At 39.2% G+C, this 26,649-nt stretch overlaps 1 protein-coding gene across 2 annotated transcripts in view; it reads left to right on the top strand.

Moving 5' to 3' along the window:
* ENPP6 (ectonucleotide pyrophosphatase/phosphodiesterase 6) overlaps positions 1 to 26,649 on the top strand; it is a 59,093-nt gene that overhangs the window by 13,935 nt on the left and 18,509 nt on the right. Inside the window, exons 2-5 of one of the 2 annotated variants that reach the window (XM_020802803.3) lie at positions 9,421 to 9,600; positions 14,514 to 14,625; positions 22,835 to 22,973; positions 25,925 to 26,104. In XM_020802803.3, coding sequence (XP_020658462.3) covers positions 9,421 to 9,600; positions 14,514 to 14,625; positions 22,835 to 22,973; positions 25,925 to 26,104 — 611 coding nt within the window. Of the gene's footprint in view, positions 1 to 9,420; positions 9,601 to 14,513; positions 14,626 to 22,831; positions 22,974 to 25,924; positions 26,105 to 26,649 lie in introns of both variants that reach the window. The other variant, XM_020802794.3, reaches the window with a different exon arrangement.

Genomic DNA, 26,649 nt, shown 5'->3' with positions numbered 1-26,649 from the left:
CAGCTTTTAAGTTATTTTCCATCGGATTCTGCTTCCAAATGCTCTCCAGTCTTCTGTTCTGCTTCATAGTTCTTAGCTGCTGATTAAACCAGGGCGCCAGTCGAGCTCTGCAACAGAGAGGATGCTTAGGAGTGATCGTGTCTATAGCCCTGGTGATGGCAGCACAGCAGCTGTCAACCAGAGCCTCACAGGAGTGCCAGCCAGATCAATCGGTATCCCTTGCATGGATGGAGTCCTGGAATCCTATAGGATCCAGTAGCCTGTGAGGGCGGACCATTAAAATTGGTCCCTGCTTCCCATGGTGGGGGGAGCCACTGTGAGATTGCATTTTATTAGGTGGTGATCCTAATAAACATGAGATTTAGATTTTTAAAAAGAAGTGCCATCCTTCCCTCACTTAGAAGAGACCCCTAAACACCCTTGTTGAGTATTCATAATTAATTAGGTCCACAATGTTATATCTATTTACACAGAAGTAATCCCCAATGCATTTTGTGGAACTGACTTCAGAGTAAAGATATAAAGGACTGTGTTCTAAATGACATTAATCTCTACCTCACCCATAAAGATGCAATTTAAAATCTGAAGGAACAGTTCCCTCATCTTTTAATTGTCCAGATGTGAGTACAACAATTGCTAACGGCGTATTTTAAGAATATCCTGTTCTTAAAGAAGAGAAAGGCAAGTCTTCTGGGGGAAAGGGATCAAAATCTCTTAAGATCCTACCCATCACCCAATATTCTATTATGCCAGAAGTACTAATTACAGAAAGAGATAAGCTGCAGAGAGATATGTCAGAAGCTGATGGCTGATTTAAAGGAGGAATCCACGAGCAGCTTACTGTACATATACTTCTTAGGGATTGCATCTCCTCAAAGCATGATGCACCCATTAACGGAGACTTCAGCCCACCCAGGCCCAATCTAGTGATAAATTCTGAATAATTTATCTCATTTGCTCAAAGATTTTCCATGAGTACCAAAACCAAGCCCAGGCTGTGTCCTTTGGGAGGTGAACTGCTTCTCACACTGTGCCATCTTTAATGAAGGAATGGCAGGGGATGGCATGGACAGCAAGTAAACACTGTAGCAGGGGAAATATTGCAATCATCAATGCTGTTTCTCAGATATTTTTTCAATGCAATGCGGTAACATGTGAATGGCAGGTTCTTTTGTAGTAAACATGGGCAACAGTGGTCCGTCAGAGGTTTTTGGCTTACAAATCTCTACATTTTATAGCCAAAGATAAGGGATGGGGGCAGCCCAAGAACATCTGGAGGGCCACAAGCTGTTCATCCCTAATATAAAGAATAGACTCCTGCATCCCATGAGCATCCCATTTTATGTGTGAACAGGGCAGGCATTGTTAAAATACATGTGGCTGCTTCATCATCTCTAGTTCATAAATCTTTTTAATTCATATTCTTTCATTATTTTAATTGAACAGTAGAGGATGTGATTTTTCCTGTGGGGTAAAGGTAGAACTCACCTACACCATAATTCTCCATTCTCTCACTTACAATAAGGTAGATGAAAGTATGATGTTTAAAGCATAAAATTTAGAGTTGGTTTCTAGTGATTTTAAGCTCTAAAACTGTACTCACTGTCAATACTCCAGGAAACTCCATGAGTTAGATATAGAGGCATGATCTTTGAGTAAACAACAACCGTTCAGTTTCACAGGTGTGCTAAAGTTTACAATAACATTTTCCCCATTTAGCCACATTTCTACACCAAATACGTCAGTCTCCTGTCTGATCTTTACAGTCCATTTTCTCCCTTCACTGCCACAGAAGATTATCACCACATGGAAAGAAAACAGCTAACTTTAAAAAGCAAGTTCTTTGGGGGGCAAGTATCCAGAGACCTGAAGCACTAAACAGAAAGTAATAGAGAAGTACTTTTCCTTGTTTTCCATAAAGGGTCAATAGATCTTTAACCTGTACTGCATTACATCTGGATTTGCTGATGCTTGGAGATGGGAACTCCCTTTGATGTTGTGCTTTTCAAAAGCAGTGAAGTGTTACCATGAAGGTTAGAACAGCAAAGGGATGTGTGAAAAAGTACTTATCTAAGAGAAAAGGAAAACTGTTGATGCTGAAGTTAGATACCATAGGCGATGATGGGAGGTTCCATTGGGATATAAGTGTGTGTGCATATATGAGTTTACAGATGATTTAGCTTCTAAAGCAAGTTGTGAAAGCTGGGATAAATGGCAGAAAGATTTGGCAGCTGGCTATAGAAAATCCAAACAACTGTGGTAGCTTGATCATTATACATTTGAGGTCTCTTTTTCATAAGGTAAAGGTAAAGGTTCCCCTTGACATTTTTAGTCCAGTCGTGTCCGACTCTAGGGGGCGGTGCTCATCCCGTTTTCAAGCCATAGAGCCAGCGCTTGTCTGAAGACAGTTTCCGTTGTCATGTGGCCAGCATGACTAGGGAACGCCGTTTTTACCTTCCCACCGAGGTGGTACCTATTTATCTACTCTCATTTGTATGCTTTCGAACTGCTTGGTTGGCGAGGAACTGGGACAAAGCGACGGGAGCTCCGTCGCGTGGATTCGATCTTACGACTGCTGGTCTTCTGACTCTGCAGCACAGAGGCTTCTGCGGTTTAGCCCACAGCACCACCATGTCCCTGGTTTTTTTTTTCATAAAGTAATTAATTAATCTTCATTCCTGAAATTATGAAGTCTTATAGTGGCTGAAATCCACTAATAAACTGCAACTAGACCAGACACATAGAATCAATGGAACTTACAGAAGAGTTGATTTACCAAGGTCCCATCGATTCAATGGGCCTACTCTGGTTGTTGCTTACTACTGGATTTCATCCAGTATATTTCAGTACATTAAACCAGCAAGCAACCACTAATCACAATAATAATAATGCTGAGAATGTGGACTGAAAATATGAGTTAAATTATGATGTTGTCATGTTGAGAAACTATGTGGACTGAAAATATTAAACTGGCAGGGCCAGATTCTTAAACTAAGATTGGTGAAGAAACTAGACAGAAATCTGAGATTCTCTATGTGGCAATGAGATTCGTTAATCCGCCATTCCATTTGCACTACACCAGGACAGGGAATAATTCAAATAATTTAACACAACTGGTTTATTTTTTGGTTTGTAAAATTTTAACTTTTAATTGTTAAAATAGTACATGTTAAATAATGTTTAAAATGATTTTTACAAATGAAATCCAGCTTTCCAAGTCTCCAAGACAACAGCCACTCTCTAGGACTCCATCCAGAATTACGTCTCTTCATTGAATCTATGGAACTTCCTGTTTGATGGACTGAGAACAGTGTGTCTTTCTATGAGACACTCTCTCTTAAGAATAACATATCCTAGGTTTTCTTCATCCATGCTGGTATTTTCTGTCCAATTGAAGAAGGCAGTAAACACAAGTTAGCAGAGAAACTAATCCCAGTGAGAGTCTGATGGAACCATTTCTGCTGTTACATTTATATGTTCCAAAAGACCTGTGAGTAAATGTATTATTCAATGTGCTGTCAAGTCACATCTGACTTGTGGCAGACCTAACTGGGTTTTCAAGGAATGTGAAATATTTGAAGAGTGGTTTTACCAGTGCTGGCCCACCTACCCCAAGTGAGTTTCCATGGCCATGTAGAGACTTGAACCCAGGACTCCTGTGTCCCATCCGCTACTCTGTCCAATATACTGTTCATCATGTGAGTAAATAATGAACTAGATTGTAAGAGAGTTTGTGACTCCACCTCCTTAAAAACAATTTTATGTAGTGCTAAGTGTCCTAAATTGGCAGTACAGTATTCATTTCATGTTAAAATATGTACATCACAATGTTTATTTATTGGAATGGCTTTTCCAAAAAGCAAAAGAGGCTCTTTGGAATCTTTCCTACTTGGCAGTGAAAACAGATCCTCAACAAACAAACTTGTGTTTCCTTCCGGCACAGTCTCTTGCACTCCACATAATACTGTAAAGTGTGACAACCTCTTGCATATCTTTGAAATTATTCTACTCAGTGCTAATGAGGATCGGAACCGGCAGCCCAAGAAGATGAGTATCACTTCTTATCTTTAAGAAACTTATTTGAGCATTCCACATCTGTACTTTAGGACAATTATTCCTTGATGTGGAGCAAATCAGACAGAAAATTTAGAAGAGAGCAATTCAGATGTAAAAGATGAAATATAGCTGCTGATGACATTCAATACCTGCATTTATGCAGCTTTTGCTGCGCAACTAAACATTCAAACTGATTTTCTTACTGCAGTCTAATTTTAATTTTCAGATAATTTTCATATATTATTGTGTTTTACATGTCGTCTAATAATGTCAAACTGATGGCAACCCAATAGTATTTTCAAGGTATATGGTTTTATCAGTGACACCCCTATTGACTTCCCATTGAGACACTGGGATTTGAACCCAGGTGTCCCAAGTCCTAGTCTGACATTTTATTCACTACACTACACTGGCTCTCAGTGTAGTGTAGCTTTCATTTGCTACCTGAATATTAGATTTTCTGGTATTCTGATACAGCTATGATGCATTTACTTTTATAAAGTACATCAAGTTGACTGTGTGAGAAGCCTGTAACACTGGTTTGGGTGAACTATTATTCTGAAAACTACATGAGAAATATAATATTGTTTTCCAGTAGAATCATGCATATTCCAAGTAAATTAGTGTGTTTGTGTGGACAGAACTGGCAGGATTGTAGACACTCACTCAGCATTTGACGATGGTGTCCCAAATCCTGATCCGTAGCTCTGCTGGTACAGTAGGAGTGACATCACCAGCACCAGTAGACAGCTGCTGATTAAAGAGTTTTGTTGCAGTGTTAGGTCGCATGTGACTCTGTCTCATTATGCACAACCTGAAATTGTAGCAGGACGTTTTCAACTACAGTAAATGTAATCTGCTATTGCTGATGACATCACTCCTGCTATGTCAAAAGAGTGACACAACAGGATACTGCCCGATATGCGTTACAGTATGTGCCATCAAGTCACTTTGGATTCATTACGACCCTGTGGCTTAATGATTTTCAAGATGTCTTATTGTTAATAGGTCTCTACAGGGCTTGCTGATGAACAGCTGTGGCTTCCTTTATTGAGTTCTTCCATCTTATATTAGGTTGTACTCCTTCTCTACTGCCTCTCATTTTTTCTAATATTATATAATTTTCCATTAAGCCTTGACTTCTTGTGATATGCACAAAGAACAATATTCTCAAGATTATTCCGTTTAGCATCGAATCAGGCCTGGTTTGATATAGGGTCCACTTATATGTCCTTCTGGTGGCCCACAGAAAAAGTGCTCAAAATAATACTAAAAATAGGTAATTCACCACATTTTCATGATGTTTCATCCCATGAAATCACATCATCTGCCACATTTTAAACTTAAAATTTGACTAGCTGGAAGTAGATATATCATCTTAACACAGGTTAATTGAAAGACCCTCTAAGTTGTTAAATGCTTGTTTATTAGGAGTGAAGATTCTCATATCCCAAAACAACAAATCCCTACATCAATGGACAGATTAGAAGGCTGTTACCCACACTGCCCTTGCAATAGAATCTGAAAAAGGTCTGCTCCCTTAACTGAGCTCTACAACAGAGTCAGTGTGAAACACTAATTCCACATTCAACAGTGGTGATTTCAGCCCTGGTTTGGTATCTGTGAGGTGGAAACTCCACTCCTCTGGCAGGTTAGCATTCTCATTGTTCAACAAAAAGATAATCAGAATTAAATTTCTTCCTTGAAAACATTTGCCACAGAACATATTCAGGCTCCCCGCCTTGAAGTATAAACACTGGAAGCATAAAATCTGATATTCACTCACAAGGGGGCAGCTGGTACTTTCAGAACTTATGAGGACCTGAATAGCCATCATGCACTTTGTGCTCCTTCAGGTCTACTCACTTCCCATTTTCCTCATGCTTCCACATATACTTGATAGTTCTGCAGCCTTCTTAATTTTAACAGCTGTTAAAGACTGGAAAGATTAACGCTCTCTCTGCCTTGCACAGCACTGTACGAATGAAGCTGATCACACTGTAGATTTATTATTCTCAAATGTTTGTTTAGGCCCTTGTAGAAAAAGCCTCCAGAGAAAACACACTGTAAATTCCTTGGCACAGCTGCTGGTTGAGGGTAGGTGGGGGACAGACAGGATTTGTGTCCAAGGTCCGAACCTAAGACAAACAGGTTTTTTTTTTCCAGCTTAGTTTCCCCTCCCCACCCCACATCTCACAGTATCATCTATCCCTCCGATCACACCCGTGACTTCCACAGGTCATTCGAAAGATTCACAGTATATTGCAGGAGAGAAAAAAATAAGGATCAAGAGTATGTGCTGTGAACCAGGAACCTTCCAGTTAAAAAAAAAATCCCACCTCTGGCAGATCTTCAGAAGTGTATTTAAATAATGGTATTCTTGGGGTTTTTGCCATGAGCAATGGAATGCCCTTTCATTGTTATCTTTTTAATTCCTTGACATCCGCCTAAGCCTTAAAAGAATGTGCCCTTTGCCCTATTGCTACTGTTAATCTTTAATTTTGAAAGCAAGTGGGTTAACAGGGCAAAGAATGGACTATGATTCTGGGTAGCTAAGAAGCAACTAAACTGCAAGAGTCCTTACGTTCTCTTGGAAAACTCAAAAAGAATGTTACAATATATGTTGACCCAGTAGAGGGCAGCAGCAAATTGGGTACATTGCAATAAAGACCCCTACAGGTAGGTGGCAGTAAAAAAAGATTCTAGTAGCTTTTGGGGGCGTTTTCATCTTAAATCCAACAGGAATTCAAAAGCCCAATCACCACTGCTAATGTTAACCAAAACCTCTGATATTAGCAGTGATGAAAGAAATAAGCACTCCTAGCTGTGATTTCATCCAGTGAAAATTACATACAGCACAGGTTCTTCACAGCAAAGCTTACCAAATGTTTGTTTCAAGCAGTCAGCAGCAGAGTAATTCAACTCTTATAGACTTATTAGCAACATGATGTAAGAATGACCAGCCATTTCTTTAATCGTTACTCCAAAAAAAGAAAATAATGGTTCCTATTCTCAACCTCCTTTCCAGATCTGATCTGTACTTAGTGGGATTCGAGTGCTATGTTATGTTCAGAGTGACTCAGCACTATGGATAGAAAAATTCCCTTCTAAAACCGCAATTCCCAGGGTTCCCCAAGCAGCCAATTCCCAGGACCCCCAACTGCTCCTCCCAAAGCTATTCCTCAGTCCTTACTCATTAAGTATGGTGATGGCCCAATGCCTGGCTCTGAAGTTTTATCAGAGTGAGCCACTACTGTATAGGTAAGATGTGATACAGCAAAATTCATGCACAGAGAAAACACAGTCAGCAGAAGCCAACTTATAAGTGTTCATGATTGCAGTAAGACACAGTCCTCAGTGCAGCATGGTCCCATCTACATTTAATGCCCAGTTTTGCAGATATGAGGACTAACCTGTTGCTTGGTGCTTCTGCTTCAAGTCAGCCATGTACATCAAGCAAAAGGCAATGCATCTGTTGCAAAAGCATTTACATGCTTCAAGGTGCAGCCTGGAAATACTACACCACACAGTGACTCTTCAAGCCTCCAGTTGCCATTCTGGGGGTTCAGTAGCCACACACTCCATGGTTTTGACATCTGGGCAGGATTATTTTTTAAATTTTCTCTGCTTTTTAACCCCATTCCAAATGTTAGGCTGGGGAAGAGTTCTGAAGGACCCCAAACCCTCACCTTTTAAATTTTACTTTGATGGACAAAAATATCACATAACCCGGCTGTCGCGTTTCCCCAGTGTCCCCTGTTTGTTTTCCCTCAAACACAGGTCCACCTTTGGACACGATGAACTATTTTCTCCCTTTACCTGCTGCCATCAGTGGATCTTTATCCACACTGTACCAAAAATGATTCTTAGACCCGGGCTGCCAAATATAACAGGTTTATTTATTGTTTGATTGGTAAATCACATAAGTCATAGCTGTTCTTTTATTGTTCAATCCTTAAACTTGGATAGGATTACACTTTTCCTTGTTTGTATTCATTCACATTTATCACTGTAACAATATCTTATGACTGTCTATCTTCTATTACAGTGGTGCCTCGTTTAACGATTGCCTCGTTAAACAACAAAACCGCTATATGATGACTGTTTTGCAATCGCTTTTGTGATCGCAAAACGATGTTTTAATAGGCAAAATCTGCTTTGTTACGATTGGTTCCCTGCTTCGAGAACCAATTCTTCGCATTATGACGTTTTTAAAACAGCTGATCGGCGGCTTCAAAATGGCCGCCCGCTGTGTAAAATGGCTCCCCGCTGTGTTTTTGGACAGATTCCTCGCTATGCAGGCACCGAAAATGGCCGCCCCTATGGAGGATCTTCACTGGACTGTGAGTTTTTCAGCCCATTGGAACACATTGAATGGGTTTTCAATGCATTTCAATTGGATTTTTTATTTCGCTTAACAAGGATTTCACTCTACAGCGATTTTGCTGGAACGGATTATCCTTGTTAAGCAAGGCACCACTGTACTTTTATCTCTTATCTATTCTCTAACACACACCAACTTTCCAATCTCTGTCTTAACACGTCAAAACCTCTAACTCCCCTCAGTCTCCAACTGTTCTCTTGACTCCACCCCTCCTGTCCTGCCATAGGCTCCTGCCCTAGAGCTCCATATGATGGACAGGCGTGACTTGGGCATTCCGCCACACCGGCTTCTTCATTTTACTATGGAGCATACACTTTTCATGTTATAGCTCATCATCCTGTTTTCTGAAGCAGAAGTGTTCTACAAGGTGCTCCTCAGCAGTTTTACAATTCCCTAAATTGCTGACACAACAAAAAGGCAGGCAGGGAGGTAAGGAAGGGGCCGAAAGATTAACATGCAAACAATAAATGTATGTGTGGTACCTGATTTTTTTAAGGTGAGTAGTTCACTTTTAATATTAGTGGAAAGGTAGGCTTGACAATGGACCCAAAGTTGGGCTTTTTAAAGTGTACATTTGCCATCCACACCATGGATCTGAGTGTAAACTTGGTTTGCACTGTGAGTGAAGAACCCATTGCAAGTTATTTTTCTATTTCATGCTAGTTTTTGTGTGAGCCAGCACAACGTCCCCCGCTTATTTTATATTATGCTGCCAACAGCCTAGGTGATTAATAAATCTTGAAGAGATTTTACAAAACAGATCAGTCATCCATTTCTGACAAATACAACCATGTTGAAGCTCCAGGATAGGGAGGGGAAACTCAATGTATGTACAATTTCTATTTTGAAACTGCATTTTTAAAAATGTATTTCTTCAGTTTTACCATTTGCAAAGCCTGAGTCAAAGTGAATAATTTATCTGGTGAACAAAGAAATATTACTGAGATGAGAAAATATGCAGCAACTCTTTCACCTTCTAGGTCGCCACTGTGAGGTCCATCAAATGACTGGAAACTACATGTGGGACCCAGCTACGAACACATCTTTTGATATCGGCGTGAACGAAGACAGCCTCTTACCTCTTTGGTGGAATGGATCAGAGCCACTGTGGGTCACTATGATGAAAGCAAAAAGGAAAGTCTTTATGTTCTATTGGCCTGGTTAGTATTGCGAAATTCAGCACTTCTTCAATTGGTGCTGATAACAGTACAGTCCAAACTCAGTGATATATTGGTTGAAGTGAATTCGGAATGGGGAGAAGCCATCTTTGCGCTGGCTAATCTCAGATTTGCCGGTACAAGTGGATCTGCCAGCACATCTGGGGCACCTGTGATGAAGCCAGTTTCCACATGAATTTTGCATATTCTGGCTAAAATCCTCTTTTGCAAATAATACCATGCAAGGGTGATGATGTCATCAGCCATGGTCATTTTTCAGGAATAAAAATCCCCAGTCCTCATCCACCTGAAGGTCCTGAGGTTTCCAAGGAATGCTTTCTGTTCTTGGGAAGCAATGAAGGCCGCAGGACAAGGAGAAGTCTTGAAAGCACCCCAGCAAAAGCAATTTTAGATATTAAAGACGTCTTCCTCCTGCTCCACATCCCCCAACTGCTTCCCAACAATAAAAGGGATTCCATGGGAGCCTCAAGACCTTTCGGTTGGGGTGGGGAGGATGGCTAATGTCTTACAGTATTTCTGAAAAATCAATAAAAATAAAAAAATTGTTTGTTTGTTTGAATCCTGCCCATCTAGTGCTGAATAACTACTCTGGGTGTCTTACAGAAAACCATATGACAGCGTTGAACACAAAATTATGTGTAAGATAAAAATAACAATAACAAAATAACAAATGAAACATCATAAACATAAATTAATAACATATAACAAACTCTGCAAAGATGGCAACAACCAATCAATTGAAATGCACACAAAATTAGCCAAAATGTGTCTCATGCAGGGAGAATGGACCCAAATGCCTGTTTAAATAGCAATGTTTTCACTTGTTTCCTAAAGGACAGCAGGGAGAGAGCTTGGTACACATCGGCAGGCAATGAATTCCTTAATGTTGTAGCCACCACTGAAAATTATGCAGCATAACTTTCAGAACAAGAGCCTAGCCTCTGTGTTTAAGCTGTATGGATACTAGCTCATCTTTAATCATCTCCATGTAATGATAACATTATTCTTTTTTTATGAAGCCTTTGGCTATAAAGCCTCTTGAAGCAAAGATTAAGAACTTGCCAGTGTTGAACAAACATTTTCCTTCCCCTTTGCTTGTGGTTTCTACGGCCATCCTGTTTTGTATTCTCTCTTTTCAACCATTACTTTGTATAGTGCCATGCACACTGGTAGCACTGTGTAAATCTGTTAGTATTAGCACTAACGCTAATTTGCATTCAGTGTGAATTTCTTTATAGGAGTGCTACAATAAAATTCCTAACACCTCAAGCAACAGCAAATGTTTTTCAAGAAAAATATTCCTGTCATGTAGGGTAGCTCCTCTTCAGGCTAGGTGAGCACTAATCAGCTCAGGAGCAATATTGTTAATAAATTGTCATAGCCCAAGATGGGATTCCCCCCCCCCCCATTGATGGAAGCTTTGTGATAATGAAATAAAACCATTTGGATCATGCCCTTTTTGTAGATAAATTTAATTTCAGATTTATATTGTTCTCGGAGTAGTTCTAATCTACTGTGGTCCCATATATATATTTAGATATATGTGCGTATCTTTTGCATTTAGGTGCCTATAGATAGTCCGTGAGGCAGCAGGCCTGTTCATTCACTTTCTTTGACAGTTCACCACACCCCCATCACATATGCCACCAGTCACGTCTCCCTTCATAGAATACTGCATAAGGCAATTCAACAGAGAAGGTTGTGTCTCAGCAACAGACAGACAAAAAATAAATAAATGACAATGTATGTTTGTATCTGCACAGCTTCGATAAGCAGAGAAACAAGCCCAACTATTCTTCCTTTCTTAGACAGAACAGCTGATGACGGCTAAAATATCACAGCACTGTAAACCTAGCACACCAGTTGCTACTGCTGTCAAAGAATTCCTAGACCCATCCAAACACACTCTCATTTTACTAAAATGTTCAAAGGATTGTTTGATAATCATCATTCTATGCAGTTGTTAAGACAAGTGGGTCATTAAAGTCATCTAGTACATTTTAAAATGCAAGTGATTTTGTAACTGGGAAAACAGATTCTAAATTAAATGTAAACATTATGGCCGAAAGCCAATTGCTAGTCCCAACTAGAAGGGGCTGGAAAACCACCTCTGAATACTTTAAACCTTGAGAAGGTTTGCCATAAATTAGAAATGCCTTGGTGGCACATAATTATTGTTATCATCATCATCATCATTTCCTATCACAGTGACTACTATCATATCATCATGCTCAGTAGGGTTTACATACTGGTTGACTTATAATTTAATTTAATTGACCTACTCTAGATGGTATGAGCAATTGGATGTATTCCAGATATTATTTTATTCAATTATGAATTGGCTTTTTTTTTTTAAAAAAAGTTGCTTTTAAATAATGATCTTATTCCTATGCTCACAGCTCTTCATTTCAAGGGCTTTGGCTAAGCAGTGACAGTAATATATGACATCATTAAAATATAATCCTACCTTTAATTAAAACCTCCCCTTATTTTAGAAAACACAAGATACAGTACTTAAAAGCTGCTGAAGATATTACTGTTCATTCTTAAAGGATACCATACCAGAGAGCAGCCACTGCAACTTAGGGCACTGTGGTTAGGCACAGGAGATAGAAATCAAAATAACTATAAACTATAAACTATGCATATGCCTTACTAGAGTCATACAATCTCACTTGTTATTCTCTAGTCTGGGCAAACGCTACCAAGTATTAATCAAAAAAATTAATATTTCCAACCTCTTTCTTGGTACAGTGCAGATTCCTTGTCCGCTACTGAGTTTGTTACAGAAAAAAAAAATTAAGTGCTCTGTCTCTTTGTCTTGGAACTGCTTAATGTCATACTTTAAAATAAGCATTCAGCTGCTCAGTTTTTCAGGTACATGGATATGTTTGGCTTCATCATCACTGAAGAAAAAACGAAAAAGACAAGTGAATTCCATTCCTTTCTCCCTGTTTCTAAGACATTTCCCAGACCTCCTGACCAGTCCTGGGAAGCTTTAAAAGGTTTCTGTTATGACATTCTGCATCTAACTGTTAAACCAATGTTTAGACATTCAATTTGAAAATGACAGAGGTTCAAGTCCCCCTGTCAAAAAGACATCACACATTTCATTATTAAAAGGGGGGATTCATTTTATTTAAAGTTCTAATTCAATTATGCTGAGAGTGTAATATGAAATGATCCAACTTATATAGTGAAATGAATGTAATTATCTTATATAGAGCAAACAGACATGCGAGTATTCTTGAAAGTCTGTAGTCTATCCTTGCTTGGGATGTTGGAGTAAAGCTTTGAAGAACCTTCTTGAAGAAAAACAGCTGGCAAAGTGCATGTAGATGATAAACAATGTGCTTTCAAAATCTGTATATTATTTAGTGGGACACTTAACATAAGGTAATCTCTTCTGGGAAGTTTTGAATGACCCTTTTTCCCTCAGGAAGTCATTTGTGTCCCTTATATACCGCAGAAAGGAATACTGGTGATATTTGGTTTCCCATAAATAGTATAGTTTGCAGCAAATAATACAAATCATAACAATAATGGCTATACATTCAATTCTCATATAATTTTAGAAGTACTCTGTGTTTATCAGTTTAAAATTCTTAACCTAAGAAGATAGGCTGATGGACTGACCTTAAAAAAAAAACCTAGCTGCCCTCAAGATAGAATTTGTCAACTACAGCCACTGAAATATTGCCCCACAGGAATTTGGTATACCCGGGCAATCTGCTTTCTTCCCATAACTGCACTGCTATTCGCATCAGCTCCTGTGTCTTGAGATATATGAAACTGATAGTATGTTAAGTGTCCCACTAAATAATATACCAGATTTGAAAGTGCACTGTTCATCATCCACTTGTAAGCATCAGCTGCTTTTCTTCACAAAGATTATTCAATGTAAATCTACTTATGTGACTTATTTTCTTCAGTACAGCCTCTGTTCCCTTGTGCATTCCCTGAGAGTTATATTCTCATTTTCAAAAGGGGAACGAGAATGCCAACATTTAACTGGTGCCTGTTCCTTACTCTTCATGCTAGGAAAACTTTGTTTGTTTTGGCATTACGTCTTCACAGGTTCGAAGAAATAAATACTATAGAACAATAATTTCAAGGCTCCTAGATTATTACAAACAAAATTGCTTGTATGTTCTTGCTGAGCAAAGCAGCTATAATTATTAGTATTAAAATTACATGCTACCCTTGAGGAGTTGCTGCCACAGGATTCTAAGAGTTCGAACAGAGTCTGTTTTCTCAGGAAAGGTTTGAGGCGACAGAAAGGTGATTGGTGTAAAATGCTCTAATAAAATTTTATGGAAATATATCTTACTATTCAATGTCTGTTCTGCAAAATGGGACTTTGTAATTAAGTACAAAATATCTGATAAACGTATTTCTAAAATCCAGACTTTACTGTACTTAATTTCTCTGAATACAAACCAGTGTGGTTAATAGCTCAGATCCAAATGGACATAACCCTGTAATGATTTAAAACAAAAGCAAAATGTTGATATTCAACCAATTTTTCTCTTATAAAACTAGTGTAATTCTAACAAGACATTAACCTAGGTACTGAACATCCTGCAGAGCTTAGTTTACAAAATTAGCATTTTCTTTCTTAGGAGCTATCAGGAATATCTGAAATTCATGCCAAAGGTAAACATTTCTGATAAAAATTGAGTTTCAAATGGGCATTTTTTATATATTGGCATGTGACCATGCATGGATTATGTTTTGTTGTCAGTTTTCACATAGTGATATTTGCATTAAGAATTCAATATGAAGTTATATTATTAATTTAAATTCTGATGATTACTTGGCAAAGACCACGTCCTTTAGTCACGCAATATTCAGCACTCTGAAGAAGGTGTAGCTAACAAATTATTTCTGTTTAGGATGTGAAGTTGAAATCCTTGGAATCAAACCTAGTCGTTGCCTCCCTTATTACAGTGTTCCAACTGATGCCGATTTCTCCCGTGCTGTAAATAGCGCTATTCATGTTCTGAGGTAAGGTCACCAAAATATTTCATTTATTTATTTCACTAAAGGAATAAAAATTTTTCTTTGTAGGAACAGCAATATGATATAACCACAAAAGTAATATTCAGTCGTGTGTGTGTGTGTATGTGTGTGTGTGTGTGTGTGTGTGTGTGTGTGTGTGTGTGTGTGTGTGTGTGTTGTATGTGTGTGTTGTGTGTGTGTGTGTGTGTGTGTGTGTGTAGGAGAGAGAATGGAGCATGCAGAGATGAGGATAGTACAGCAAAAGTGCCCAGGTCCTGCTTTCTTGCCCATAGAAACACAGACACAATTATCTTTCTTGGCAAATATGTTAGATTAGATTTAGGGTAAAGTAGAGGAGAGTTTTTATTCCCTTACTATCCCCAGTAATAATACATGCTCCCATTATTTTAACTAATAACCATCCAATAAAATATATACTTCCTGTAGCATTTTAGTAGCGTTTCATAGTTGATTTTATTCTATTTATTGTTTGCTATTCTTTTAATCTGCTGCATTGTTTATCTTCCTTTTTGTGCTTATGCAAACATACTTATCAGGTATTGTGCAACAGATTGTAACCTGGAATCTATGTAACTTCAGTTAACAGTTGAATTTCACCCCTAGAATCCAGATGTTTGTACAGTAAATGGTGCTACATGTAAAAGCAGTTTATTATATTTTCTTTCGGCAAAAAGCGTTCAAGGGGATTTGCTGTTTAAAATAAAGGCTTGCAATATGAAATGAGATATGAGCAAATTCCAGAATTTTGCTCTGCCAGAGAATTGCCCTCTGGGGGTCAGCACTCTTTCCTGATAAGAATGTCCATGGATGAGGTGACATGTTTTTCAGTTGCTTCAGGGAAATGGCATATTGTATAAAAATAGGGGCTGGATTAGAAAACAGGCTGGTCCAGAAGTTAATTTTACCTACACAGCTGAATATTCAGGTATCAACTCACCATGGAACAAGCAGTAGGCAAGTGTCTATTTTATATTTGAAGTTATTACTTGTTATTTGTTATATTGGGATTATATTTGTTTTTTTCTGTTACGAGTTATTGTAATTTAGTTAGAGTTATTTTGCCTGTGTCATCTACGGTCGTCTTTTTTGGTTAATATTGATTGATTGATGGGAATGAGGGTACAGTATTTTATTATTATTATTATTATTTTGTGTTGGTTGTATGGTTTGTCCACATCATGTAAACTACTTTGAGCAGTAATTTCACCTAAGTCAGGTGGTCTATAAGCTTCATAAATAAACAAAATCAATAAACTGATCCTTAGTCAGACTAGCTACATTTCTAGCAGTAATACCTAGAGGACATAGGTAGAAACGAGAAAAGGGTTTTCTTTTCCTTCGTTTCTTTCTTTCTTTCTTTCTTTCTTTCTTTCTTTCTTTCTTTCTTTCTTTCTTTCTTTCTTTCTTTCTTTCTTTCTTTCTTTCTTTCTTTCTTTCTTTCTTTCGGAGTTGTAGTCCTAAAAAAGTAACTTCCCCAATCTTTCTGCAAACAGGTTCAGACATAGATGTCTAAATTAAGGAGCAGGAAGGCTCAAGAGTTTCATGTGCCAGACTGCTCTGAGAGTGGAGCGTAAGAATTCCTCCAAGACATGCTTTCAGACTGCATTTATCTTTAGGAACAAAAACAATAAGGGCATGTAGTAGTTTTATAATCATTTGTCATCTCTACTTCTCCTTATTTACTTGATTTATATGGCACCATTCTCCCAGTGATTCACCTCATTGGATGGTGTACAACAGCTAAAAATTAGTTATGCTTAAAATCATAGCTAATTAAGATACTAATATTAAAATACGATTAAGCTTGAAAAATGTTACAAACACCACTAATGTAAAAACAAAAGCCTGATTTAAAAATATGCTGCATCCTTTGCTAAAACTGCAACCTTTCCAGGGCACTCATGGATCAAAATCTAGTTTAAAAAGGAAGGTTTGGCAGGCTATTCCCAGTCAGTATGTGCAGCTCTATAACCAGTTTAGAAAATGGAATCAGTTTCCTGCTGTGGAATTTTTACATGACAAAGGCCATGCAAAACTTTTAAATTGGTGAGAGCCCTCACTGTTTTGTTTTGTGTTTTGGTGCCCTGGCCAACAAAATAGTCAGTTCACAAAAGGCAACAAGTGATCCAGTTTCTAGAAATTTAAATGCAAGTTATGTCCAAGATCATTGCCATTGGGACACCAAGTAAATAATTACGAAGAACCACTGTGGACTACAAGAACTTGGACAATGAGTTGATTGTCACATCCAGACTATGCAAGAACTTAGTTACTCTTTTAGAAATACGTTTAGCCTGTTCAATTTTATTTTTGGAGAAAACATTGTATCAGGGACTGGATCTGAAACACGCTCCTCCCCCCATCTGTATTAGAGCCACATACCAGTCGTTTAAGTCTCTGGCTGCGGAGCCAGAGTTTGGGCGTTCAATTCTGCACTGAGCCTTCTTGATAGGAGCTGGACCCAATGATCTACCAGGTCCGTTTCAGCTCTGCAGTTCTAAGATAATGATGATGATGATACCAATTTTCTGCTGAAAGCCACTTCTTCCTGGGTGTTTGATTTCCCCTTATATATACTGTGTCTAAGTGCAATGGAACACTTCTAGGGACAAACACCTGCCAGATGGGGGTGGTATTCTCCAAAATAACCCAGCAAATATCTAGACGGGGAACACCTACTGAATCCAGAGCCCAGAGCTGTTTTTCATCCCTTGAAAGCCAAAGCAGACCAGTTCTGTATGCTTGTTTAATCATGGAGATAGTATTGCTTGTACTTTGGCCCTCAGTTAGAATGGGCTGAAAGCAAGGCAAAGGCTTGATCACTTGTACGTTAGGTACGAGAAGGAACAGCTGAGTCTCAGATAGATAACTTTTTTATTTAGAACTTTTTAGCTGATCCTAGACAACAGCAGAAGATGAATAGCAGAAACTTTATACAAGTAAAATTTTTCTGCTATGCTAATTTATCTAACTTTATTTTCTTCAGAACCTCTTCATTCATTTTTGGTCACATATGAATACTCTGTAGCTAGAAAACCCTGAAAAGGGTCACTATGAATCAGAACTGACTTAATGGCACTCAATTATTATTATTGCTGGCTGGATAGCTCAGTGAGTTCGGTATCTGGCTGCAGAGCCAGAAGTTGGGAGTTAAATTCCCCACAGTACGTCCCATTGTATATATATACAATGTGTGGTTTCTGGTAAGAAGGGAACAGCAAACTACTTCTGTGTGTTCGCTACCTAGAAAACCCTGGAAAGAGTCACCATAGATCAGAACTGACTTGACAGGACACTGTTGTTGTTGTTGTTGTTGTTGTTGTTGTTGTTGTTGTTGTTGTTGTTGTTGTTGTTGTTGTTGTTGTTGTTGTTGTTGTTGTTGTTGTTGTTGTTGTTGTTGTTGTTAAATTCCAGCCACAGTCAATCATAATTATGAAAACATTGACTGGTATTAGACAACAGATACAATTTTTATGGTTAATTTTTTAAATTACTGTATTTTCTTCTTTGCAAGGGTAGGGCAGGGTAGGGGGTAACTGGGACAAGGACACATTTAAAGGGGGTTGATTTGAACAAACGCAATACAAATCATTATTTTCATAATAATTCTGAATAATCCCTTCTAAGAGTAGTTCTAGATAACATATGAGAATATATACAATATATAAGGAAAATCCAAATTCAGACCTATATTTTGTAATTCTAATTATTAATTATGTAGCTGTTTATATTTATCTAGTATTTAAAAGTAACTCTTCCTATGATTGTATATCAGCCTACCATTCTAACTATTTTGTGATCATATATTTAGTGACCACTAAGTTTCCCAGTGCTCCTCTCTCTCTCTCTCTCTCTCTCTCTCTCTCTCTCTCTCTGTCTCTCTCTCTCTCTTGGATTCAGCTAGTCTCTTAACATATTGATTTCTTCAGTTCCCGGTATTCTTACTATCAGTTCCTGTATTTGTGGTGTTCCAGACTCCTTCCAGTGTTTCACGAATGCTAATCTTGGCACTATTGTTCCTTCCATCTTTTGTATAATCAGTTTTTTTTTCATAATAATTCTAAATAATTCATTCTAAGAATAGTTCCAAATATCATACCTAAGTATATACAATATATATTCAGACATACAGTATATTTTATGATTCCAATTAATAATTATATAACTGATAATATTTATCTAGCATTTGAAGTAACTCTTCCTAAGCTATATGATATACAAAGATAGGTGGGAGTATGACCTTTCTTAAGCAAGGTAGTCGAGAGGGTGGTGGCCGATCAGCTTCAGGCGCTCCTGGATGGAACAGATGCCCTGGATCCATTCCAGTCGGGCTTCAGGCCACGCCACGGTACAGAAACGGCATTGGTCGCCCTGTGTGATGACCTACTGAGGGACGCCGACAAGGGCAAATTGTCTCTGCTGGTCCTCCTAGATATCTCAGCGACCTTTGATACCATTGACCACGGTATCCTCCTGGGGAGGCTCTCTGAGTTGGGAATAGGTGGCCGGGCTTTGGCCTGGCTCCGCACCTTCTTGGAGGACCGCCCCCAGAGAGTACAGCTTGGGGAGAGTGTCTCGGCCCCGTGGAGCCTTAATTGTGGGGTCCCACAGGGGTCGATCATCTCCCCAATGCTGTTTAATATCTATATGAGGCCGCTGGGTGGGGTCATCAGGGGGTGTGGAGCATTGTGTCATCAGTATGCGGATGACACGCAGCTCTACATCTCCTTTTCACCAACTGCAGGAGATGCCATTCTGTCCCTTCAGCGCTGCCTGGGGGCCGTACTGGAATGGATGCAGGAGAACGGGCTGAGGCTGAACCCAGACAAGACGGAGGTACTGAGGGTGGGCGCCCCCACAGTGGGGGATTTGGGAAACTCCCTCACTTTTGGGGGGGTGACCCTCCCCGCCAAGGATGGGGTCCGCAGCTTGGGGATCCATCTGGACCCGGCGCTCACTATGGAATCCCAGGTGGCGTCCGTGGTCCGTACCGCCTTTTTTCATCTCAGGCGGATAGCCCAGCTGCGATCCTACCTTGATGTGGGGGCGCTTACTACCTTGGTGCATGCGCTCGTAATCTCAAGATTAGACCACTGTAATGTGCTCTACGTGGGGCTACCTTTGAGGTTGCTGCGGAAACTACAGGTGGTGCAGAATGCGGCGGCCAGATTACTCAGTGGAGTGAGAAGATACCAACATATTTCGCCCACTCTGGCCGCACTGCATTGGCTGCCCATCCGATTCCGCATCGACTTCAAAGTGTTGATGCTCACGTACAAAGCCCTAAACGGTTTAGGACCTCGATACTTGGCGGAACGCCTTCTCCCACCAAGATCTACCCGTGTCACTCGCGCGAGCCAGGAGATGAGGCTGAGGAGCCTAACGCCGAGGGAGGCCCGAAAGGAAAAGACTAGAAATCGGGCCTTCTTGGCGGTGGCTCCTTGTCTCTGGAACAACGTACCTCCTGAGATTCGCGTGGCTCCCTCGCTGGGTATTTTTAAGAAACAATTAAAAACATGGATGTTTAGGCAGGCCTTCCCAACAGATAATCCCTGACGACTTTTCCCTTACCCTATAGCTCTCCTATTATGTTTAGTATCTTTTGTTATGTAAATTGGTTTTTATATGTATATTATTGTATTATTCTTTTTGATGTTAGCTGCCTAGAGTGGTCCTAACACGACCAGATAGGCGGGATATAAATATATATATATTGTAGTCATACTCCCACCTATCTTTGTATATCACATATCTTAGGAAGAGTTACTTCAAATGCTAGATAAATATTATCAGTTATATAATTATTAATTGGAATTATAAAATATACTGTATGTCTGAATATATATTGTATATACGGTACTTTGGTATGATATTTAGAACTACTCTTAGAATGAATTATTTAGAATTTTATATATATATATATATATATAATACACATACACACACACACACACACACACACACACATATACACACACATATACATATATGCATATATATACACATATACACACACACACACGCACACACACACAAACACACACACATATATATATATACATACATACACATATATACATATACATATATATATACACACACACACACACACACACACACATACATATATACACATACATACAGATAAAGAACAAAAACAACAACAATGACAACAACAACAACAATGCTTCCATATTGCCTAGTATTATCTATGATTTATGATACCCATTGTGTAACTTTTCCTATATATTTGGCCCAAGAGGGGAAGTGAAATTTTATTAAAATGTCTTGGTTCCATTAAAGCCATACCCAGGCTTTTGTATCAGGTCGGAAATCAGCCTTCTCCAACCTGGCACTGCCTAGGTGTGTTGGTCTGCAACTCACATGATCCCTAGTAATTATGTCACATTGTGGTCGGGGATTATGCGGAGAACAGTCCTAGAAATGAGAGGAGTTGGAAATCCTATTCTAAATACTTTTTTTTTTGCTTAGTATTTCACATTAAAATAACATTTTATTTTAAGAACCAAATTGCCAGTGGATAAATCATGGGAGCTCTAGTATTCTGGAATATTAAAACTTTTTTCTCTTTCTCTGGAAATGCCAATTACTTGCTAGCCTCCTAGAACAATGGAAGTTAAAGCATTCTTTCAGAAAGTATATTTTAATTGTGCACTGTTAAGTAACTAATAAAGGCATATATTGGCTTTATGGATATATTTTCAAAGATCTGTAGCACTGATTTGACAGACCCCTCCAAATCTTTGTTTTTACTTGATATTTCACTTCAGAAGAAAATTTACTTCAGTTACCAAACTGCTGAATTGCAAATACTGCACAAAGCGTCAACATTTGCCTTGTTTGCATAAAGGGGTGTTTATGTGGCCTTTTAAATGCCATTGTGATGAGTGCCAAATAATGACAGTGTATGTTATTTTATTTAGTACTTTTTAGAAGAGGCAAGAAACCACTGAGCAGTAAATTTTGTGTGTATCACAAGCTAAGATAAACACAATATTGTTACACCTTCACAGCTCCTCTTCTTTATTACATTGGCACATATATATTAATATAATTGTCAGGTCTACTGCACAGATGGATGGAAGTTATTTGAAAAGATCAGTCAGGCCTCCGTCAAGGATCTCTATGTAGGACTGAGATGAAAATTTAAAAAACCAAGTACATTAGACATAGGAGAGCTGTCACTAGATCTCCCAAAGATCTGTTCTGTTACACTGAGGGTGTGACATTGCAGGAAATGTACTGGTCCCTTTTTAATGACTTGTTGGGGGGGGGGGGGGGAGGGACGAAATAAAAATACAAAAGAAAAGTGTTATGGCACCTTAAAGACTAACTGATATATTTTAAAGTGAGTTTTCATGGACACATCCACTTCCTCGGACACTTGTAATATAGCCGTTAGTCTTTAAGGCAACACAATGTTTTTTCTTCTTTCTTTCATATTTTTCTTCTGTTTTTGCCTTATGTGCTAGCATAGACTAACATGGATACCTCTTCTAAAATTACTTTTAATGTCAATTTCCCTACATCCTTCCCCTGCTGCCATTTGTCTTCATTGCTTTCTGTAACAGAGCATATAGCAGCTGCTGGAGACAAAAAAAAATTGAAAATAGCCTAGGCTAACTGCTAGCATCATGGACTGAAGCCATAACCACTTCCCTGAGCTTTTTTTGTGAAGTGTATGTGTGTATTTGTGTTTATCTGAGAATTTAATCTTTAATGGTTTTTTATATGTTTCCTGGGGGAGCTTTCACAAACCTGTGTGTGTGTGTTGCAGAATTAGAGAGGCATCAAGGCAGCAGGTCCTATCGCCAATTTATGGATTATTTGAACATCAGAAGAAAGTTGATAAAGCCTTCATGTCTTCCCTGCATGGCTAGGAAGTCTGTGAACTCTGTAAGAAGTTTGGTTACTGATGCACCGTTCTAACATTGCAAATTCACCAAAAGAGGAAAAGGTGGTAAAGATCCAGTGGGGAGAGGTGCAAGCATGGCTAGGAAGAGGGATATTGCATCATTCCCATCCAGACTTGTTTTTGGTATAAAGCCTTTGTTACCGTAACATAGTGCACTACTGAGGAATGTAGGGATATACTGTGGTATTTGCCTCTTACGTTTCCAGAAGCATGCTTAGCTTACACTTAATTTTTTTTGTGGTGTTGCCACTCCAGCAGTAACACAGCAGATATGGCAGCAGTATATTATGAACGGGTTGATGTCGAAGGTCATCATTACGGCCCTTCGTCCATTCAGAGGAAGAATGCTGTAAAAGCAGTGGATAATGTTTTGTACAACTTGACTAAACTTATCAAGGTCAGTGTGACTTGGAAGTTACAGGGTCCATTAGTATTTTCCCCACATTCTATACCTTATTAAACCTTAATAATTTCTATCAATTTTTCAAGGGCTTCTTCACATTACACTACCTGTACTTGTTGTGGTACAGTATTTACGTCTGAAATGGTATAACGTGCCCTGTGCATATTCCATGAAACCATGGCCAGTCATGGATCAAATCCATAGACGTAATTGCTTTAGATCAAGTAGTGCATGCATATTTTTGCTGTATTTTCTGAGTATCAACAGCAAAGAGACCTATATTAGTTATGGTGTGATAAGGCATGTAACATGCAGATGACATCATAACTTGGTGCTGTGAATATAAAAGTTCCCAATGATGCTGGCTTCAGAGAGTGATAAAAAGGTAAAGGTGAAGGTTCCCCTTGACAATTTTTGTCCAGTCATGTTCGACTCTAGGGGGCGGTGCTCATCCCCGTTTCCAAGCCATAGAGCCAGAGTTTTGTCCGAAGACAATCTTCCATGGTCACATGGCCAGTGCGACTTAGACACGGAACACTGTTACCTTCCCACCAAGGTGGTCCCTATTTATCTACTTGCATTTGCATGCTTTCGAACCGCTAGGTTGGCGGGAGCTGGGACAAAGCAACAGGAGCTCACTCCATTGCGTGGATTCGATCTTACGACTGCTTGGTCTTCTGACCCTGCAGCACAGGCTTCTGCGGTTTAACCTGCAGCGCCACCACGTCCCTTCAGAGAGTGATAAGGTCCTTCTTTTACCAAATGCCCCAAGATTAGCAGAGAGCAAATCAGCAGTGCACAAAAAAAGCCAATAAATGCCATAGTTGAGCAAGAATGACCACTTTGCTTCCTGTACTTTGGGGACATGAAAACCTAGCTGGAAGAGCTCTAATGAGAAGGGAGAGCTTAAGGTGGTCCACAACCCCCATGCTTGACACTCACCTAATTTTCACCAAATCATGCTCATCCTTTCTAAAAACACTAGCCTAAGGGCCTGGTGAGGGACGTGGTGGCGCTGTGGGCTAAACCACAGAAGCCTGTGCTGCAGGGTCAGAAGACCAGCAGTCGTAAGATCGAATCCACGCGACGGAGTGAGCTCCTGTCACTTGTCCCAGCTCCCGCCAACCTAGCGGTTCGAAAGCATGCAAATGCAAGTAGATCAATAGGGACCACCTCGGTGGGAAGGTAACAGTGTTCCGTGTCTTAGTCACACTGGCCATGTTACCACGGAAGATTGTCTTCGGACAAAACGCTGGCTCTATGGCTTGGAAACGGGGATGAGCACCGCCCCCTAGAGTTGAACACGACTGGACAACAATTGTCAAGGGGAACCTTTACCTTTACCTAAGGGCCTACACTGCAAAGTAACTAAGAAGAATCTCCCTTGCTCTCTTAATATAGCTGGGAGAAACCCCTGCCTAACATTTTAGAGGTGAACCAGCAGGCTGCTTTGATATTGAGTACTCATATATTCTTTGAAAGAATGATAAAATTCATGAACTGGAAACATTGTGGCAGGGACTGCTGATTTCTACATTCTAATACTTCTTAGAATGTAATACTTTGGTAACAGTAACAAACATAGTAAGAGGTGACATTTAGCACCCATACTGATTGGCTCATGGTCATCCAGATCATAGCACTCCGCAGGCAGAATCAACAGCATGTATGATGAAACTGCACTCTGTGTTCTCACAAGGGTGAAAATGTGGAAATACCGAGTATTGATTTTGCAGCAACAGCATTGGCTTTAACATTGGCTTTGGGGTCTTGATCTTGATCTTTAAATTTCTGGTACCAGTAGCAGGTAAAATGTTAATTGGGTTGAACAGAAATGACAAAGAATTTTGTGGAATTGCAGACTAAACCAATTTATTTGGCATAAGATCAAAGCGGGCTGTCATTCATGAAAGCTTATGCCAAATAAAATGTGTAAGTCATTAAAGTGCCACAAGAGTCTTTGTCGATTTTTTAAAACTTCTCATGGCCTGGGTCTTACATGGACAACATCACACATGAAATCCACAAGCACACCACTCTTTTAAAAGCTATAGCAAAATTAATGGTTAAAAGCTATTGAATGCTTAAAAGCTATTGAACAAATTCAAGAAGAAAAAAAAAGTCTTCTGCTTTTCCTAAAATTACACCAGCCTGCAGAATACACTGTACTGGATTTCACACTGAAAGCTATGGCTGTATTTTTAAAGAAACCACATGTCACAGAAGCCCAGATTCAGAGAAAATTAGCAACTCCTAAATCTTGTTGACACCCCTGGTAGATTAGTTAGCAGAAGCAGATGGTTTGGGTTATGATGAGAGAGCCCCCAAATCAGCTTCCCCTATAATAATGGTAAGGACATATCACATGGATTGACAACATTATGCTGTGTTTTCTGCCATTCCCAGCCATTAGCACTTAGAATATAGAATGGAAGGTCATTAAAATGCCTAATCTGAAGTTGGCAATCCCACCACAATTTCTGTTCCAGATTTGGAGAACCTTTTTATATAGGACTTTCCACTGGGCCCTCAGCCAACTGGAAATTCAAGCCAATTTAAAGCATGAGAATTGAGCTTCAGGGAACTGAGTTTTGATCTGCAGCCTAAGAAAATGTCTTCAATTTCTGAGTTAAGTCTCATTGGAACCAACTAAAATAGGCTTAATTTTGTGTAATTTAAGTCTCTTTTAGGTCCCACAGATTTCAATTTAAATATGGCTAACTTTATTTAGATCAAGGCCAGGATATCTTTTCTTTTAAAACCAAGCCCTTTGACACTATCAGTTCAGACGGGAATAGGAGGGGCACATGAAGAGATTAATCTTCACTGTGCCTATCCTCATATCAGTGCTGTTGCAGGTAAGGTGAATTTGCTTTACTGGACTCAAAATGAGGAAGCACGCAGTGTCCTTTCCAAGCTGTAACCATGGTCTGCTATCTTGACAGGACAAGGGCCTGCAGAATGACCTGAATGTCATTCTTTTCTCGGATCATGGGATGACTGACATTTCCTGGACGGATAAACTGATTGAACTGAGAAACTGCATCAACATGAGCGATGTTATACAAATAAAGGACCGAGGGCCTGTTGTAAGCCTGTGGCCAGCCAAAGGCAAGGAGCTTGAGGCAAGAAAAACAGCCACCTTTTATTTTCTTTAATGCATTGCACACCAATCATTTATTTGTTGCATTACTGTCATGATTTACACCCAGTTCTGCTGCTCTGTCACACCAAACTCTGAATGTGTCTCTCCTTGTGCATTCACAAATATCCCAGTATACTTAGAAAGAGAAGGAAAGAGATGGCTGAGGAATTCTGAATTTCCTGGAGTTCTGAATTTCCAGCTGCCCCACTATGGCTGAAGAAGAAGCTGTTTCTTCACTGTCCCATCAAGTTGTTTTTGATAGGACACAATAGAAGGTGCTCATTAAATTGCCTCCGGTGTCATTTTGTTTTGTGTTGTTGATAGTTTAAATTTTTATTCTGTTATTGTTTTATTTATATTTTTATATGTGTTTATTTTTGTGAACTGCCTGGAATAATGGACAGCACTAATGGGGTGGTATGTAAATAAACAAGCAAACAAACAAATAAATAAATCTGCTAGCAAGAACTAAGACTAAGAAAAGTGAAATTAGAAACAGGAACCACATGTACTAATGACAGGTAT

This window comes from Pogona vitticeps, chromosome 5 (assembly GCF_051106095.1).
Source record: "Pogona vitticeps strain Pit_001003342236 chromosome 5, PviZW2.1, whole genome shotgun sequence".
NCBI classification, from domain to species: domain Eukaryota; kingdom Metazoa; phylum Chordata; class Lepidosauria; order Squamata; family Agamidae; genus Pogona; species Pogona vitticeps.
Note: the sequence above shows the minus strand (reverse complement) of the source record. Positions and strands in the feature narration are given on the sequence as shown.